General features: G+C 44.5%; 1 protein-coding gene across 1 annotated transcript in view; it reads left to right on the top strand.

Moving 5' to 3' along the window:
* The first annotated feature begins 14,870 nt into the window (after positions 1-14,870).
* SYNPO2 (synaptopodin 2) overlaps positions 14,871-20,587 on the top strand; it is a 232,752-nt gene continuing 227,035 nt past the window's right edge. The window contains exon 1 of the mRNA XM_030191795.1: positions 14,871-15,048. Coding sequence (XP_030047655.1) covers positions 14,944-15,048 — 105 coding nt within the window. The 5' untranslated portion in view covers positions 14,871-14,943. The remainder of the gene's footprint in view (positions 15,049-20,587) is intronic.

The following is a 20,587-nucleotide window of genomic DNA, read 5'->3' as shown; positions in this document are numbered from 1 at the left end:
GCTACATAGAGTCCCAGTGGCTTCAAGCATTGTACCCGGTGCAACCCGACCATCTCGGGAAAAGACAACCATTCTTGGTGTCTGCAGTGTCTTGGGCCCAACCATAGCCCTGCTAACTGTGTTCTCTGTCTTCACATGAAGAAGAGGACCCAGGTTTCCTCAGAGGATCAATGAGAGAGAATTTTTGGAGCCAAGTCTGGATCCTCGACGTTGGCAGGAGGGTTGGTAAGCATGGCTGCGTCGAGATCCTAAGACACTGGGAGCAGTGAGGCGGAGAGATTAAATTCTTTGCTTCGGTCTTCACCGAGGAAGATTTGGGAGAGATACCGGTGCTGGAAATGGTATTCAAAGCTGACGAGTCGGAAAAACTGAATGAACTCTTTATAGACCTAGAGGATGTAATGGGACAATTTGACAAATTGAAGAGTTGCAAATCTCCTGGACCGGAAGGTATTCATCCCAGAGTACTGATAGAACTGAAAAATGAACTTGCGTAACTATTGTTAGTAATATATAATTTATCCTTAAAATCGAGCGTGGTACCGGAAGTTTGGAGGGTGGTCAATGTAATGCCGATTTTTTTTTTTTTAAAGGTTCCAGGGGAGATCCAGGAAATTATAGACCGGTGAGTCTTACGTCGGTGCTGAGCAAAATGGTAGAGACTATTATAAAAAACAAAATTACAGAGCATATTCAAAAGCATGGATTAATGAGACAAAGCCAACATGGATTTAGTGAAGCAAAATCTTGCCTCACCAGTCAATTACATTTCTTTGAAGGGGTGAACAAACGTGGATAAAGGTGAGCCGGTTGATATTGTGTACCTGGATTTTCAGAAGGCGTTTGACAAAGTACCTCATGAAAGACTCCAGAGGAAATTGGAGAGTCATGGGATAGGAGGTAGTGGCCTATTGTGGATTAAAAACTGGTTAAAAGATAAAAAAAACAGAGAGTAGGGTTAAATGGTCAGTAGTCTCAATGGAGAAGGGTAGTTAGTGGGGTTCCCCAGGGGTCTGTGCTGGGACCGCTGCGTTGAACATATTTATAAATGACAACACAAAGCTATTCAAAGTAGTTAAAGCGCAGGAGGATTGTGAAAAATTTCAAGAGAACCTTACGAGACTGGGAAACTGAGCATCTAAATGTCAGATGAAGTTTAATGTGAGCAAGTGCTAAGTAATGCATGTGGGAAAGAGGAACCCAAATTATAGCTACGTCATGCAAGTTCCATGTTAGGAGTCACCGACCAAGAAAGGGATCTAGGTGTTGTTGTTGATGATATGTCGAAACCTTCTGCTCAGTGTCCTGCTGTGGCTAAGAAAGCAAATAGAATGTTAGGTATTATTAGGAAAGGAATGAAAATAAAAAATGAGGATGTTATAATGCCTTTGTATCGCTCCATGGTGTGACTGCACCTCGAATATTGTGTTCAATTCTGGTCGCTGCATCTCAAAAAAGATATAGTGGAATTAGAAAAGGTGCAGAGAAGGGTGACGAAAATGATAAAGGGGATGTGATGACTTCCCTATGAGGAAAGGCTAAAGCGGCTAGGGCTCTTCAGCTTGGAGAAAAGACGGCTGAGGGGGAGATATGATAGAGGTCTTTAAAATAATGAGTGGAGTGGAACGGTTAGGTGTGAAGCATCTGTTTACGCTTTCCAAAAACTAGGACTATTGGGCATGCGATGAAGCTACAAAGTAGTAAATTTAAAACGATTTGGAGAAAAGTTTTCTTCACTCAACGTGTAATTCAACTCTGGAATTCGTTGCCAGAAAATGTGGTAAAGGTGGTTAACTTAGCAGAGTTTTAAACCATTATTAAATTGGACTTGGGGAAAATCCACTATTTCTGGGATAAGCAGCATAACATGTTTTGTACTTTTTTTTGGATCTTGCCAGGTACTTGTGACCTGGATTGGCCACTGTTGGAAACAGAATGTCTGTCCCAGTATGGCAATACTTATGTACTTATGAGTGGGTCTCCACCTGTCTTGAGGCCTCCAGCTGAGCAGGCCCCCCAGGACCGTCCATCATCAGACCCGACACTGAGGCGATGTGAGGATTCGACATCGTTCTTGTCGGCACCGAGAAGTATGGGTGACGTGCTAAAGTCGAAGGCCAAGAAGCACTGTCATCGGTCACCCTCAATACACGGTGCCAGGAGCTCTGGTTCTCCGAGGGACTCGGCACCTGAAAAGTGTTGGCACCGGGAGGACCGCTCTCCCTCCATACAGGAGGTGCTGATGTGATTGTCTCCAAGCAGCCAAGATCCTGCTCCCATATTGGCCCCAGCGGTTCTGCAACCTGTACCTCAGCCGACGCCCAATGTCGGCCCTCGATGAGTGCATCTGGGCCTTGCTTCCCGAGCTGCTGGATGGCCTTTTGCAGTGATGTGTTTAAGTATCTGGGATGCTTGCGCCTGCCATACCTCCTGCTGCGGCCCCGCCTGGCTCTCAGCCTGCAGTGTAGCCTCCGACGCTGGTGCTGCCATTACCCCCTCAACATCGGTGGAGGAAGCTTTACAGTAGTCAAGGCGGGAGCCGGTCTCTCGACATCGCTCTTGAGGACATGGCTCCTCGTCATCGAAGCAGGCTCGGTCTTGGTCATCTTGTAGGGAGATTTTATCCGACCCCGAGGAGGAGCGCTTATGGGAATCGGAGGAGGATCCCAGATACTTTTCCTTGGGCGAGTCTTATGGGATTCCTTCTGATCCCTCCCCACCACCTGAGAGGAGAAATTCTCTAACGGTTTTTTCCCAACTTTTGTGAGGGAAATGGCTGATGCCATTCCATTCCCTGTAAAAGTGAAGGATGAGCCTAAGGCCAAAATGCTCGAGGTCCTGGACTATACATCCCTTCCTAAGGAGGCTCTGATGGCTCCTCTCTACAAGATACTCAAGGCAGTCCTCATTAGGAACTGGGCATCCCGTCTATCGACACCCAAGAAGATTGACACCCAGTATCGGATCCACGGTGAACCTGGGTTTGTGTAGCTTCACTTGCCTCACAACTTCATGGAGGTGGAATCCACTCTCAAAAAAGCCAGGAATACTAGGGACTATACCTCAGCTTCCTCAGACAGAGAAGCTAGGACCCTGGATTCCTTTGGGAGAAAGATGTACTAGGCCTCAATGCTGATCTCCCGTATTCAGTCATACCAGCTCTTCACGAGCGCTTACTTGTGGAATTCGGTGAGACAGCTGTCAGACTTGGTCAATACACTCCTTCCAGAGCAGGCTGAGCCTTTTCACCAGTTGGTCAAGCAATGGAAGGCATGTCAAAAGTTCTTGGCCAGGGCCACTTACAACACTTTTGATGTGGCATCCAGGATATTTGCTCAAAGTGTAGCAATGCGCAGACTCTCATGGCTGCGTGTTTCTGACTTGGAACATTCTGTTCAGCAGAGGTTGGTGGATGCCCTTTGCCGGGGGTCTAATCTTTTTGGAGAGAAGGCTGAGGAGGTCACAGACCAAATCAAGAAACACACTGATACTATTTCTTCTCTCTCCCACCGGGTGCCTTCTGCATCCACCTCCTCATCTAGGAGATTTTTTGGCAAGTCAAGGAGTTCCCCCTACTACTATTCTAGTCGTAGGCAGCTCGTCAGCCTACTCAGGCTCAGCCCTAGCATTCTCGTTCTCATCAATAGCATGCGCCTAAGGCAGTGATGGTGAACCTTTCAGAGACCGAGTGCCCAAACAGCAACCCAAAATCTAATTATTTATCGCTAAGTGCCAACAGGGCAATTTAACCTGAATAACAGAACTTTAAAAGCATTTGGCATGCTTTTGAATAATTAATGTGATTTTTGCTGTTGCATGCATGCTGCACACATTTCTGGGTGTTCAAGACTGAGTCTACAAAAAAATAAAATAAAATAAAAATAATATGAAACTCCCAATACAAATCTATCCCTATACCAAAAATAGCTAACACTATGATATTCTTACAGACAAGCCTCCAGTGAACAACAAGTATATACTAGTAGAGGAGAAAAAAATAACATGATTTTTTTTTCATTATAAATCATTTCTGTAAACTGTTACAGCTCCAGTATACCCAGTGCAAAATAAGACAGCAGATGTAAGTTCTCAAATTGGACATATTTCACTAAAATGAAAATAAAATGATTTTTTTCTACCTTTGTTGTCTGGTGACTTTGTTTTTCTATCCATATTGGTCTCAGTCGCTGATTCTGCTGTTCTCTATCTGTTCTCTTAACTCCGTTTCCAGGGCTTCCTTTCCATTTATTTCTTTTCTTTCCTCCTTTCTTCTTCATTTCTTGCCCTCCATCCATATGTAAAAGCTGGGTCCTTCTCCATGGAATTGGCTAGAGGAGGTATAACATGGATCCAGCTTTTGCCTATTTTCTCCATCCATGTGCAGTTTTTCTCCCCCCTGCCCTCCCCTCCATCCACCCATGTCCAGCAACCCTCCTCTCCCCCCTGCCTTCCCCTCCAGCAACCCTCCTCTCTCCCCTGCCCTCCCCTCCATCCACCCATGTCCAGCAACCCTCCTTTCCCCCCTGCTCTCCCCTCCAGCCACCCAGGTCCAGCGATTGTCCTCTCTCCCCTGCCCCCCCCCCTCCAGCCACCCAGGTTGTTCAGTGGATTCTTTGGGGCAGGCAGGAAAGATCCCCAGTCTTTCTTGCCCTCTGCTGGCGCTGACTCCCCCGCGGCGCTACTGCATCGCTCTTCAAAATGGCCGACGAGACTTCAGCAGAAGTCTCAGCGGCCATTTTTAAAGAGCAATCCGGCAGCGGGGGATGGTCAGCGCCGGCAGCGGGCAGGCAAGACTAGGGATCTTTCCTGCCTGCCCCGAAGAATCCACTGGGCAGCTGGATGGTAAAAAAGTGCGCCAGCAGTTCTACTCTGACTGAGGTGACGGCGTGCATGCCAACAGAGAGGGCTCTGCTTGCCATCTCTGGCATGGGTGCCATAGGTTCACCATCACTGGCCTAAGGCCTCTGCTGCTCCCCAATCAAAGAAATTGACAAGTTTTTGACTTTCTCCAGTAGAGCATAGCTGCAGTATAAGTGTTCGTTCTGGACGACTTACCGGTTGGGGGTTGGTTGAAATTTTTTCACCAAAGGTGGCCTCTAGTAACCTCCTACCGGTGGGTTCTTCAAATATTCCGTCTTGGATACACCCTCAATTAGCATTCCAAACCTCCAAATTGCCCACCAATTGCTCATTCATTCAGATCTCTGCACAGGCAGGTACTTGCAGAGGAACCCGCCGCCCTTCTGAAGGCCCATGCAGTCAAACCCGTTCCACCAGGGGAAGAAGAGCAGGGATTCTATTCCAGGTACTTCCTTGTGCAAAAGAAGAGTGGAGGGATGTGTCTCATCCTAGACCTAAGGGCCCTGAACAAATTTCTAATTCAAGAGAAGTTCAAGATGATTTCTCTGGGCCCCCTTCTCCCAATGATTCAGAAAAATGATTGGCTATGCTTTCTGGATAAAGGACGCATATACTCATATCCCAATACTTCCAGCCCACTGGAAGTATATTTGATTTCATCTGAGAACACATCACTTTCAGTATCGCATGTTGCTTTTTGGCCTTGAATCAGCTCCCAGGTCTTTACCAAGTGTTTAGCGGTAGTCGCTGTATCGCTATACAGACTGGGAGTACATGTGTTCCCATATCTCAATGATTGGCTGGTGAAGAGCACCTCACAGGCAGTGCTCGGGAGTCCATGCAAACTATTTGGGTGCTAAAGATACTAGGGTTTGTTTTAAACTACCCCAAGTCGCATCTTCACTCTGTCCAGCAATTGGAGTTCATAGGGGCCCTGCTTGAAACACAGAAGGTTCGAGCTTACCTCTCAGGAGCCAGAACAGACAATCTAGTCTTGCTAGCGCCCAAGGTTCGAGCCTCTAAGTAGGTCGCAGCTCGGCAGATGGTGAGATTTCTGGGCCACATGGCTTCCACAGTTTACATTACACCCATGACACATCTTCACATGAGACCAGCTCAGTGGACCCTGACTTCTCAGTGGTATCAAGCCACTGGGAATCTGGAGGATGTCATCCAAGTATCCCCAGAGCTTGCTCGCTCTCTTCAATGGTGGACCATTCGATCCAGTTTGACTCTGGGATTTCCTTTCCAAATTCCTCAGCCACAAAAGGTGCTTACGACAGATGCCTCTCTCCTGGGATGGGGAGCTCATGTAGATGGGCTTCACACTCAAGGAACTTGGTCCCTCCAGGAAACAAATCTTCAGATCAACCTCCTGGAGCTTCGAGCAGTCTGGAATTCTCTAAAAGTTTTCAGAGATTGGCTGTCCCAACAAATTATTCTTGCTCAAACAGACAGCAAACCGGGGTGCACCAGATCATGCCCTCTGTGTCAGGAGGCTGTCCGGATGTGGCATTGGGCTTGCCACCACGGCATGTTCCTTCGAGCCACTTATCTGGTGGGCGCAAACAACACCCTGGCCAACAGGCTGAGTAGGATAATGTAACCACATGAGTGGTCTCTCCACATGGGCAAGTCCTGCAAGATCTTCCGAGCATGGGGCACCCCTAGGTGGATCTTTTTGCCACTCAGATCAACCACAAGGTCCCTCAGTTCTGTTCCAGGCTTCAGGCCCATGACAGACTAGCGTCAGATGCCTTCCTCCTAAATTGGGGGACAGGTCTCCTGTATGCTTATCCTCAGATACCTATAGTAGGAAAACATTTGTTGAAACACAAACAAGACCATGGGAACATGATTCTGATCGCACCTTAATGGCAGAGACAGATTTGTTTCACTCTTCTTCTGGAATTATCCTTCGAAGAACAATGGAGATTGGAGTGTTTTCCGACCTTCATCACTCAGAATGAGGGGTTGCTTCTACATCCCAACCTCCAGTCTCTGGCTCTTACAGCTTGGATGTTGAGAGCTTAGAATTCACTTCCTTGGGTCTTTTGGAGGGTGTCTCCCGAGTCTTGCTGTTTTCCAGGAAAGATTTCACTAAGAGGTGTTACTTTTTTAAATGGAGGAGGTTTGCCATCTGGTGTGAGAGCAGGGCCCTAGATCCTCTTACTTGTCCTACACAGATCCTGCTTGAATATCTTGAATATCCTCTTACTTGTCCTACACAGACCCTGCTTGAATATCTTCTGCACTTGTCAGAGTCTAGTCTCAAGACCAGCTCCGTAAGGGTTCACCTTAGTGTAATTAGTGCTTATCATCAACGTGTAGAAGGCAAGCCTAACTCTGGACAGCCTTTAGTTGTTCGCTTCATGAGAGGTTTGCTTTTGTCAAAGCCTCCTGTCGAACCTCCACCAGTGTTATGGGATCTCAACGTCGTTCTCACCCAGCTGATGAAAGCTCCTTTTGAGCCTTTGAATTCCTGCCATCTGAAGTACTTGACCTGGAAGGTCGTTTTCTTGGTGGCTGTTACTTCAGCTCGTAGGGTCATTGAGCTTCAGGCCTTAGTAGTGGATGCACCTTATACTAAGTTTCATCACAACAGAGTAGTCCTCCGCACGCACCCTAAGTTTCTGCCGAAGGTGGTGTAGGAGTTCCATCTGAACCAGTCGATTGTTTTGCCAACATTTTTTTTTAATTATTATTATTACATTTGTACCCCGCGCTTTCCCACATAATGCAGGCTCAATGCGGCTTACATAGTAATTTGAAATACAAAGTTAATAGAATTTTAATAAAACAGTAGTAAAACAAAATAAAGTTGGGCTTAGTAGTGTATGATGATAAGTTGAGCTAGATAATATATGACTAGGATAAAAGAGGGTAGACAGGATAGGATAGTGTAATTTGGGAGAAAGGGTAAGGAGGGATAAAATTAAAGAGAGATGAAAAGAGAAGGATGGGAGGTTGGTATTTAAGTCAGAACAGAATTGGGGGTGGAAATTGGCGAGATTAGGTTGAGGCATTTGGGTAGGCTTGCTTAAAGAGATTAGCTTTCAGCATTTTTCTAAAGGGCAAGAAGTCGTTTATTAATCGGATTGGTCTGGGTATAGCGTTCCAAAGCTGGCTGCCCAAAAAGGAGAAATTGGATGCGTAGTAGGTCTTGTACTTAATTCCTCTACAATTGGGAAGGTGTAGGTTACGATAAGTTCGTGAAGAAATAGATCTATTTCTAGCAGGGAGGTCGATCAATTCATTCATGTAGCCAGGGCATTCGCCGTGGATGATCTTGTGGGTCATTGTGTTGATCTTAAAGTTTATTCTTTCTTTGATGGGGAGCCAGTGAAGCTTTGCTTAAAGAGGTGATGCACTTTTGAATTTTTATTTGCCAAAAATACGTCTGGAAGCCGTGTTTTGGGCAGTTTGGAGTCTCTTCAGTATTTGGGTTTTGCATCCTAAAAAGACACTGTTGCAGTAGTCGGCGTGGGTAATAACAGTAGACTGTATCAGGTTCCGGAAAGTGTTGAGTGGGAGATAAGGCTTCACTCGTTTCAATATCCACATCATATTAAACATTTTCTTTGTGGTGAGCTTAGCATGGTTATCAAAACATAAATGGCTGTCTATCGTTACTCCTAGTATTTTTAAGTTGTCAGATATGGGGAGTTTGACATCAGGGGTGTTGAGAGTAGTCAGGAGATAAGGGGAGTATTGGGAAGAGAGAACCAGGCACTGCGTTTTTTCTTTATTTAATTTCATTTTAAAAGCATTAGCCCAGGAGGCTAGAGTGGTAATGGTAATATTGATTTTGTCGTGGATTTCAGATTGAATTTAAAGGGGATATATATGGTGACGTCATCGGCGTAAATGAAAGGATTTAGACCATGTTTGGTTAGTATTCTTTCCCTGACCTCATGCCCATCCTGGCAGAAGCAGCTTGCACACCTTGGACTGCATGATAGCATTGGCCTACTACATTGAGCGGACAAGGCCCTACAGACAGTCTGCCCAGCTTTTTGTTTCTTTTGATCCCAACAGGATGGGGGTCACCATCGGGAAACACACAATCTCAATTTGGCAGGCACATTGCATTTCCTTCACTTATACCCAGGCTGGACTGGCCCTAGAGAGTCATGTGTCAGAGCCATGGCTGCGTTGGTAGCCACTTGAGGTCAGCTTCCATTGACGTGACAGTTGGTTCAGGCAGTCAGTGTTGCAGAATCTGTTTGGGGTCTAGAATCCAACTCCACCTTCCTAGGTCCATTTTATTCTGTTCCAGTCTGCACTCTCATTCAGATTCTATATAGTTTCAGGTTAATCTGTGTAATGTCCTTGCTGTTGCAAGGCCAAGTTGACCAATGTTTGTTGTTTTGGGTGAGCTTGGATGCTAGGGATTCCCCTTGTGAAAATAGGCTAGCCTGCTTGTCCTCGGAGAAAGTGAAGATACTTATCTGTAGCAGGTATTCTCCAAGGACAGCAGGCTTCATAGTCTCACAATCCTGTCCACCTCCCCTTTGAGTTGTTTTCTTCTGCAATTAAACTGAGAGGACCGTGTTCTCGTGGCGGGCGGGAAGGCACTCGCGTATGCGCAGTGGAGAGCGTCTTGCACTTCACAAAGCTCTGTTTTTTTTACTTTGGCATAAATGCCAGTCCGAGTGACACGGATTGGCGTCTACCCATGTGTGAGAATATGAAGCTTGCTGTCCTCGGAGAATACCTGCTACAGGTAAGTATCTATCCTCAAGCATAGTCATCCCAATAGAGGCATACAAATTCAAAATTTTGGCCTGAAAAAAATCCCCTAAAGCTTATTCGGTGGCCATCTAATATCATTCCCCCCAGCAAGCTGCCTAACAATTGAAAAAAGCTGTCATGTTAACAGCTAATATGCAAAACTGTACTGTGTGATAAGTGTAAGGCAAATCCTCGCCTGTTCTTCTGTCCCATTCCATGTTTGTTTGAATTATTTATTCATTTTATATTACATTTATGTCTAATACATAAATGGGAAAGAAAAGAGAAAATATCAATTAAAACAAACATTAAGGAAATATATCATCTTTGTTAGTCCACATTATTGTCCACAATTGGGGGATCCAAGATCAGAAAAACAATCTCAAAGAAAATAAGAAAAACACGGAATGGTTAATCTTACAATTCATATTTTCTGAGGGAGGAAGGTTAATCGGTAATTGCAGCCAGTACAGTGGTAACTTAAAGGAAGTTGCTGCAGAGGGTTCTTCATCTGTTCTTTTAATGCCACAAACTCTTGTAATTTCCTGGGTTCAACAAATAAGAAATCAGGAAATAAAACACAAGGGAATCGCTCTAGGAAGGTCCCACCTAGGGCAATGATTCTTGGCTTAAAAGCCAAGAATTCACACCTCCTAGTCTGCGATTCCCTTGATATGTCAGGAAATATATTTATCTTTGAACCCAAAAAACTATCAGCCATGTATTGGAAATACAATTTCAAAACATTGTTCCTATCTAAATCAAAGGCAAAAGTCACTAGTAATATAACTCTCTATATAGGGTATTTTAGGAAGATTTATCATTCTCAAGTTAATTTTTCCTTAATTGGTTCTCCAGAAGTTCCACTTTTTTACAAGAAACATGACTGTCCTTCATTACCAGATTAACTGATTTTCATAGAGAAATCATTTCTGAAATCAAAGTCTTTATTTTTTTATCTTGGACTTCCACTTTGTTAGATACAGTGGGGGAAATAAGTATTTGATCCCTTGCTGATTTTGTAAGTTTGCCCACTGACAAAGACATGAGCAGCCCATAATTGAAGGGTAGGTTATTGGTAACAGTGAGAGATAGCACATCACAAATTAAATCCGGAAAATCACATTGTGGAAAGTATATGAATTTATTTGCATTCTGCAGAGGGAAATAAGTATTTGATCCCCCACCAACCAGTAAGAGATCTGGCCCCTACAGACCAGGTAGATGCTCCAAATCAACTCGTTACCTGCATGACAGACAGCTGTCGGCAATGGTCACCTGTATGAAAGACACCTGTCCACAGACTCAGTGAATCAGTCAGACTCTAACCTCTACAAAATGGCCAAGAGCAAGGAGCTGTCTAAGGATGTCAGGGACAAGATCATACACCTGCACAAGGCTGGAATGGGCTACAAAACCATCAGTAAGACGCTGGGCGAGAAGGAGACAACTGTTGGTGCCATAGTAAGAAAATGGAAGAAGTACAAAATGACTGTCAATCGACAAAGATCTGGGGCTCCACGCAAAATCTCACCTCGTGGGGTATCCTTGATCATGAGGAAGGTTAGAAATCAGCCTACAACTACAAGGGGGGAACTTGTCAATGATCTCAAGGCAGCTGGGACCACTGTCACCACGAAAACCATTGGTAACACATTACGACATAACGGATTGCAATCCTGCAGTGCCCGCAAGGTCCCCCTGCTCCGGAAGGCACATGTGACGGCCCGTCTGAAGTTTGCCAGTGAACACCTGGATGATGCCGAGAGTGATTGGGAGAAGGTGCTGTGGTCAGATGAGACAAAAATTGAGCTCTTTGGCATGAACTCAACTCGCCGTGTTTGGAGGAAGAGAAATGCTGCCTATGACCCAAAGAACACCGTCCCCACTGTCAAGCATGGAGGTGGAAATGTTATGTTTTGGGGGTGTTTCTCTGCTAAGGGCACAGGACTACTTCACCGCATCAATGGGAGAATGGATGGGGCCATGTACCGTACAATTCTGAGTGACAACCTCCTTCCCTCCGCCAGGGCCTTAAAAATGGGTCGTGGCTGGGTCTTCCAGCACGACAATGACCCAAAACATACAGCCAAGGCAACAAAGGAGTGGCTCAGGAAGAAGCACATTAGGGTCATGGAGTGGCCTAGCCAGTCACCAGACCTTAATCCCATTGAAAACTTATGGAGGGAGCTGAAGCTGCGAGTTGCCAAGCGACAGCCCAGAACTCTTAATGATTTAGAGATGATCTGCAAAGAGGAGTGGACCAAAATTCCTCCTGACATGTGTGCAAACCTCATCATCAACTACAGAAGACGTCTGACCGCTGTGCTTGCCAACAAGGGTTTTGCCACCAAGTATTAGGTCTTGTTTGCCAGAGGGATCAAATACTTATTTCCCTCTGCAGAATGCAAATAAATTCATATACTTTCCACAATGTGATTTTCCGGATTTAATTTGTGATGTGCTATCTCTCACTGTTACCAATAACCTACCCTTCAATTATGGGCTGCTCATGTCTTTGTCAGTGGGCAAACTTACAAAATCAGCAAGGGATCAAATACTTATTTCCCCCACTGTAAGTATTGATATAATCACATATTTATTCCTAAAAAATTTTTGACATCTGAAGAAGAGAGTTATTCACACTCTGCAGCACTTCCCATAGTGTGTCCATTGTGACATTGTTTGGCTTCACCAGGTCCAATTTCTCCACAGAAACTGCTCCAGATATCTTCGGAGGCAGAGCTCACTCTCCGATCCCCCAGTTGGTTTATTATCTGGAGTCAATGCTGTGCCAGGACCTCCTCGGATCGCGTGAAAATCCTAACCCACTCCGGGCATTTCCACTGTTGACCTCCATAGCGAAGCGTTACTGTTTCCGGGTCTTGGAGAGGTCATGCCAACAGGGGGACTCAAAGTCACTCCCTCTCCACTGAGATTCGGCAATAAAGCCTTGCTGTTCCCCAAAGCAGGAACTGATATCCCCGACGTTATGACCCCGAATCTCTCCAAAGTAGACTGAGAAGTGGTGGGAACCCCAGCCGTGTTCGAGGAGGGCAACACCACGGCTTTGCCTTTCTTCTTCCCCATTCTCTGGGGAGCGTGCCTACTTCTTCAGGTATTCTGGTGTAAAACGGGAATTCAACTAACGTACATCCTCCCTCGATGCCATCTTGGATCCTCCAGTTTGGGACACTCTTTGTCTGGTTTCTCCTCAGAGGCCTGTCTGATATGGGTAACCCTTCAGCATAGCCCTCTGAGTCATTGAAACACGGAAGCCCCTCCACCACTTACAAGGTGGTGTCCCTTCGGAGGGGTGTCCCATTCCATGTTTGTTAATGCAAAAATTAGCACATGTGAAATGTCAATCCATAGTGTTAACTGTTAATATGTACTAATTCCCACATTAACTATGTAGTGTCCATTGTGACTTTGAGCATGTCACTTTCAGGCTTATTTTCGAAAGAGAAGGGCGCCCATTTTTCAACACATCACAAGATGGGCGTCCTTCTCTCAGGGTCGCCCAAATCAGCATAATCGAAAGCAGATTTTGGGCATCCTCAACTGCTTTCCGTCGTGGGGACAACCAAAGTTCCCGGAGAAGTGTCAGAAGCATAGCGAAGGCGGGACTGGGGTGTGATTAACACATGGGTGTTCTTGGCCAATAATGGAAAAAAGAAGGGCGTCCCTGATGAGCACTTGGGCGACTTTACTTGGTCCATTTTTTGTTACGACCAAGCCTCAAAATGATGCCCGAACTGACCTGATGACCTCCCCTCCCACCCTAATATTTTTTCCAGCCCCTATGCCAGCCTCAAATATTATACCCAGCTCCATGATAGCAGTATGCAGGTCCCTAGAGCAGTTGTAGTGAGTACTGCAGTGCACCTCAGGCAGGAGGACCCAGGCCCATCCCCCCCCCCCCACCTGTTACACTTGTGATGGTAAATGTGAGCCCTCCAAAACCCACTTGAAACCCACTGTACCCACATGTAGGTGCCCCCCTTCATCCCTAAGGGCTATGGTAGTAGTGTACAGTTGTGGGGTGTGTGGTTTTTTTTAGGTGGGAGGGGGTTGGGGGGGCTCAGCACACAAGGTAAGAGAGCTATGCACGTGGGAACTTTTTCTGAAGTCCACTGCAGTGCCCCCTAGGGTGCCCGGTTGCTGTCCTGGCATGTGAGGGGGACCAGTGCACTACGAATGCTAGCTCCTCCCATGACCAAAGGGCTTGTATTTGGTCGTTTTTGAGATGGGGGTCCTCGGTTTCCATTATCGCCGAAAATCGGGAACGACTATCTCTAAGGACGATCATCTCTAAGGCCGGCCCAAATGTTGAGATTTGGGCATCCCCGACCGTATTATCGAAATGAAAGATGGCCGCTCATCTTGTTTCGATAATACGGGTTTCAATTATGCCCCTCCACATCTCCTCCAGTTGTGTCTAGTGGTGCGGCTTCAGATACCTACTGGGATTGTAAGCTTTAAGAGATGGGATTTATTATACCTGAATTCCAATAATGCTATAAGTAGTCATGGCTATTGAGTATTTTCAATATGAAACAATCAATTTAAAAATTGTGAGAAGGATAATTGGTTAGTATGAAAGGCCAATTTGAAGACAGCAAATTGTCATAGTGAAATTAGACATCACTTGGGCCCAAAAGTCCAGTGCCTATATATTTCATTGAAAAAAATTTCTAAAAATGTTGTCATTTTCTCTGTGTGTTCAAATTCATCAAATCTACAGAAAAGCCTTCTTGTGCTATTAAATATTCAGTGAAAAACCATATATCTTAAACCCCTATGTGGAGGAATGCCAATTTCAGTCTCACGCTGATCCAGATTTCACCCTGACTGAAAGACAATAAACCCCACCGGTGTTAGTGTTTCGAGGTTTACTCTGCTTCAGGGAAAGTTGCTCATAAACTTCACCATCACTGTGTTCTAATATGTGATCACCTTTGCCTTTTGCATTGATATCCCATTGGCTAATCACAGATTTGGTACACTCATTTGATAGTTCAGCAATTTTGAGCATCTTTTGGAAAAATGGGCTAAAAATACAGACAGCAGCACAGTGTCCATATGACTGTCATGCAGGTACCTGATGCTTCCCTTTGCTTGATGTTCCTTTCAGATTCTTCTTTTTACCTTCCTGTCACTTTATGCACTGTTCTCTCTCTGGAGGCAGGCTGAGTGTGACGTAGCAGTGGGTTGTACCCTTGTCAGTGGGAGCTCTCTGGTTCCCTTGACGGACCAGAGTGCAGAGAGTAGCTGCAACCGAAAGGTGCTGAGTAGCACACAACTTTACTGTGCCCCCAGCAACATCCAAATTAACTGCTGCAGAAAATGGGAACAGGGGATTATATTTGCATCACTATGAATGGAGGGGCACCTTGGGGATTTAGGCTGCAAGGTGGGACAGAGCACAAGCAGCCTTTGCAAGTTTCCAAGGTAAGGTAATAAGGAGAATGGTCTTAAGGAAGGTTTCTTTGGTAAGGTGGTGTAGGCATGGGCTGAATGCTTCAGCCTGTTTTCTTCTATTATCACAGTGCTGATCCAAGTAGGACTGCGTGTTCTATAAAACAAGACTGTTTCTAAGTGTCTGCATGAACATCACAGTGCTGGCTTGTTTGGAGACAGGGTTTAGCAACCTCTAGAAGGTACTGATATAAGATTCATCACTTCCATTCAAGCAGCATTGTGGCACTACCAGGAGCAGGCACTGGGTATGGCTGTGCATTTGGCACTCCTTGACCAAGGGAGAAAATTAAATACTTAATTGTGTGTGCATGTTTCACTATTTATACCACCTCCAGCGTTTGATAGGTTTAAAGCAAACATTTAAAGTTCAAAACCTATTCATAAGCGTAACCTTTCCTGAGATCAAGTCTATACATTATCTGCTATGTATATGTTTAAATTCAGTGTGTTGGGGAAGGGGAGAATGAGAAGTCTATTTGCTCTCTGTGGTTCTTTGAAAGGTTAGTTTATGGATCATTTAGACTACAGACAAGAAACACGTTTGTGTGAGTGTGTGTGTGTCTGGCCAGAGAGTCTCCTAAAACAGTAAAACCTGAGGAATGTATTTTATCAGGCTGGAAAAGTCATAACTGACAGAATTAAATGAGGGCCCCTTCCCATCTCATGTCTTTCTGCAAGAAGCATTGTATATAATGAGGAAGCAGTCTTTGTGCAGCCAGAAGCAGAAGCTTGTACTTGGAATCAGTGTAGTTATACTAATCATAGGTCAGTTATCACAGAATTCTCTCTATATAATAAACTAAATTCATATTTTCCGATGTTATTCTGAAGTATGCTATGGCAGTCAATTTCTTCTATACAAAAGACTCTTTAGACCCAAGGCGGAGTTCAGAGGCATACAGAGTCATCTGTAGTTTTTCTTCATCCACAAAAGCGCTATTTCCTTAACAGGCTTCTGTGGTGGTGGAATCCTGCCACCTAGTGCAAGACAAGGAGCATTTGTTGACTGTGTCCTGGAAGTACTAGAGCATCCTGCCAGGTTTGAGTCAGGATTGTGTCTCATGGTACCTGGTTAGTAATGGTCAGGCTGGAGAGAAGCTTGATTAAATCTCTCTCTGGCACACACTCCCTTCTTGCACTTACACATACACCCCTGGGTTCTATATATGTTGCTGAAATTTGGCATGCATAGGGCGTATTCCGTAATTGCATGTGCAACTTAATTGGCAATAATTGGGTGCTAACAATCAATTATTGCTGCTAATTGGCAACAATTTGAATTTATGCACGCATCTTTCTAGTCGGTTTTCTATAAAGATGTGTGCATAAATTCTTATGTGCAGGTCATGGACGTTCCAAGAATTTGTGCGCATATGGCAGATCCATGCCTAATTTAGGCGCAAAGATTTACACCAGGTTTCATTTGGTATAAATCCTTTCACCCAAAATTGGGCACAGAACCCGGCGCTAAGTGCTATTCTGTAAATGGCTCACAACTCAAAGTGCCGTTTATAGAATAGTATTTAGTGCTTATTGTTTTATTATGCCCAAATTTAGGCACATTTAGAGAATCTAATCCAGTGCCTATATTCAAAACGGATCTAAAACATAACCAAGCATCTATAGATCAGTTACAAGGAAAGAAAGACACATATTAAGATGATGTTGGAGGGGAATAAAATAATTAGAAAGATTCAGCAAGGAGTCAAGAGCAAGAGTTTGCTGGATGTGTGCAATTGGATAGCATTAATCTAGTGCAATATTATCTCCCTCTTGCAAATTTCTTCTTCCATTTGTAATTTAGATGTGTACCTGGAAGAACATCTTTTGAAATATCAAATTAAAAGAGTACGAGAGGGTTTTCCACAGACGGTGATAAGATTAAGCTATTTTTGGTCTCCATGACACTTGATGTCCATATTACAGTCTATGGTGCTACGTAGCTTAGTCTATTGTAGTGGCATTTATCTGAGACTACCAGCATGTAATTTACTTCCATTTCAGGTTGTGGTTTGAATGATATTTGATAATGGTGTTTGGAAACACATTATTCTGTGCTGTATTCCAGTGGCTACCAATAGTATAGACTCAAATTCAAGATCTACTCCTTGATTTGCAAGGCCTAGAAGGGAAGCAGTCTTTCCTATCTTACCAATTTGATTGCACTGTACAAATCATATATGTCAAACCATAAATAAAATAAATGACAATCATGCCTTGCAGGCAGCAAATAGTCATTTGTCTATGGTTCCTCTTCATTTTCTGTCACTGAATCATGCTTGTGGAATCCATTACCAGAAGACATGTTGCTGAAGGAGATGACCTTCAGTTAAGATGACATTTGAAACCTGGTTTGCTTGTGGAGGCTTTGGATTAGTTATGTGTATATTGATGCACATGAGAAGGAGTTACTCTCTGTTATTTTATATGTCACTTTTAATATGTCCATTGTTTATGTGCATTTGCTTGTTCACTGTTCAGGTTATAAATATTTTAAATAAAAATAAAATAAATAAAAATAAAGAGGATTTCAGTAAAGCTGTTCATATGGCATTTCATGAAAAGAATAAGGTTTAAGGATAACATTTACAATTGGGTTAGAAATGGACCAAAGAGAAGGCTAAAAAGAGTCACAGGCTACAATGACACATGCTAATTATTTCTATTAATAAAAATATGACTTGCCTATCTTATAGGCGAGTGGAGGAGTAGCCTAGTGGTTAGTGCATTGGACTTTGATCCTGGGGAACTGAGTTCAGTTCCCACTGCAGCTTCTTGTGACTCTGGGCAAGTCACTTAACCCTCCATTGCCCCTGGTACAAAATAAGTACCTGAATATATGTAAACCGCTTTGAATGTAGTTCCAAAAACCTCAGAAAGGCAGAATATCAAGTCCCATTTCCCTTTCCCTTTCCCTTATACAGTTGTTAGTAAGTTACATCAAACATTTAGGCCCCCTTTTACAAAACTGTGCTAGCAGCTGCCAGTGCGGTAATGCTGACACAGCCCATTCACTTTGAATGGACTGTGTTGGCATTATTGTGCGGCAGCCGCTAGCATGGCTTTGTAAAAGGGGTCCTTAATTTCTTCTATAATGCACCACTAATAAACAACCACCTCCCATGGGAGGGCATTCCACATATCTACCACCCTTTCTGTGAAAACATACTTCCTGACATTACTCCTGAGTCTTCCCCCTTCAACCTCAATTCATGTCCTCTAGGTCTACCACCTTCCCGTCTCCGGAAAAGTTTAGTTTGCGGATTAATACCTTTCAAATATTTGAACGTCTGTATCATGTCACCCCTGCTTCTCCTTTCCTCCAAGGAATACGTGTTCAGGTCGGCAAGTCTCTCCTTCTATGTTTTGTAAGGCAAATCCCATACAATTGTTGTAGCTTTTCTTTGCACCACTTCCAGTCTTTTTACATCTTTAGCAAGATATGGCCTCCAAAACTGAATACAATACTCCAAGTGGGGCCTCACTTGTAGAGGGGCATCAAAACCTCCTTTCTTCTGCTGCTTGTACCCCTCTCTATGCAGCCTAGCATCCTTCTGTCCATGGCTGTCGCCTTGTCACATTGTTTCTTCACCTTCAGATCCTCGGACACCAGCACCCCAAGGTCTCTCTCCTGAGTCGAGCTTACTAATCTCTCCCCTCCTATTCGGTATCTCTCTTTTGGGTTTCTGCACCCCAAATGCATCACTCTTCACTTCTTACCATTAAATTTTAACTGCCAGACCCTCGACCATTCTAACTTTTGCAGATCCCTTCTCATTGTTTCTACTCCTTCCAGGGTATCTACGCTATTGGCTACCTTCATGTCATCCGCAAAAAGGCAAACCCTCCCAAGCTTCTGGAATGCTCTCTGTGCTGTAAACGTGCTATTGCTAGCCAGGTCATTTGTCCCCAGGTGAATTACAACATCAGTATTTGAAGCCTTGCTCTCTTCTCAGATCATTTTCAGTATTTGGTCAGTACATCTGGTAGAAGAAGATCCTGGAAGGCATTTCACTAGGTTGGAACCCTTGAACTGTGTTCCTAAGTTAATGACTTTGATAATGGAGTCTCGGAGCAGTAAGAATTTTCTGTTTTCACCAATCTGTCATTGTTTGGGGAATGTTTCTTGGGTTGTGCTACTTTCATTGCCCCTGGTTCCACCACAGTAGTTATTTTGTCAGCATCAAAATGATGCAACACAGCAAAAGAATTTGACAGGGGCAAAGGTTGGGAAGGTGAGTGCTTCTTTGTCACAGATCTTACTCTACCAGAGCCTCCACTTATTGTTTTATTTATTTTTATTATTTATTTATTGCATTTGTACCCCACATTATCCCACCTTTTTGCAGGCTCAATGTGGCTTACAATGTTGTTATGATGTAGTCATTACAGGATCTTAAGTACAATCGCTGATAGACTGAAGGATCTTAAGTACAATCGATAATAGGCTGAAGGTAAATGGGGTTTTAGATGGAAAGGTGGAAGGTAAGGTAGTGTGAGAGTTTTTTTTTTTTTTTAATGCACATGAGTGTTGCACATTGTAGAAATGACCCTGATGGTCCTCAGCTCAGAGCCCTCTTCTCCTGTTGTCCCACTTCCTTAGGGATCTTTCCACTCAAAACCCGGCTCCCTGGGGAGACAGGCTGTTTCCCGCACCTTTCAATTTACAGCAAGGCTTTTACACCCAGTTCCAATTGCAGCAGGGCCTTTCCAAACACAGCCCTAAATGTAGCCTGGCTTTTCAAACACAGTCTCAAAAAGTAGCAAGGCTTTTAAACACCGTTCCACTTGCAGCAGGGCCTTTCCAAACACAGCCCTAAATGTAGCCTGGCTTTTCAAACACAGTCCCAAGAAAGTAGCCAGGCTTTTAAACACAGTTCCACTTGCAGCAGGGCTTTTCCAAACACCGCCCTAAATGTAGCCTGGCTTTTCAAACACAGTCTCAAAAAGTAGCAAGGCCTTTAAACACAGTTCCACTTGCAGCAGGGCCCCTCCAAACACAGCCCTAAATGTAGCCTGGCCTTTCAAACACAGTCCCAAGAAAGCAGCAAGGCCTCCAAACACAGTCCACTTGCAGCAGGGCCTTTCCAAACACAGCCCTAAATGTAGCCTGGCTTTTCAAACACAGTATCACAAAGTAGCAAGGCCTTTAAACACAGTTCCACTTGCAGCAGGGCTTTTCCAAACACAGCCCTAAATGTAGCCTGGCTTTTCAAACACAGTCCCAAGAAAGTAGCAAGGCTTTTAAACACAGTCCACTTGCAGCAGGGCCTTTCCAAACACAGCCCTAAATGTAGCCTGGCTTTTCAAACACAGTATCACAAAGTAGCAAGGCTTTGCGCGGGCTCAAAGCCTCTGGGTCCCACCCTCTTGGTCAGCCTTTTCTCCTGACCTCCTCCCGCATGACCCGGACAGCCCCCTATACCTCCTGCTCTGACTGAGTCAGAGCCAACAGCTCCATCGGTTCCTCAGGGACCTCCTCTGGCTCCCCTTCTTCCATCGCCTCTGG

Source organism: Microcaecilia unicolor, chromosome 2 (genome assembly GCF_901765095.1).
Source record: "Microcaecilia unicolor chromosome 2, aMicUni1.1, whole genome shotgun sequence".
Lineage (NCBI taxonomy): Eukaryota > Metazoa > Chordata > Amphibia > Gymnophiona > Siphonopidae > Microcaecilia > Microcaecilia unicolor.
The sequence above is the reverse complement of the archived record's forward strand: the minus strand, read 5'-3'. Positions and strand labels throughout refer to the sequence as shown.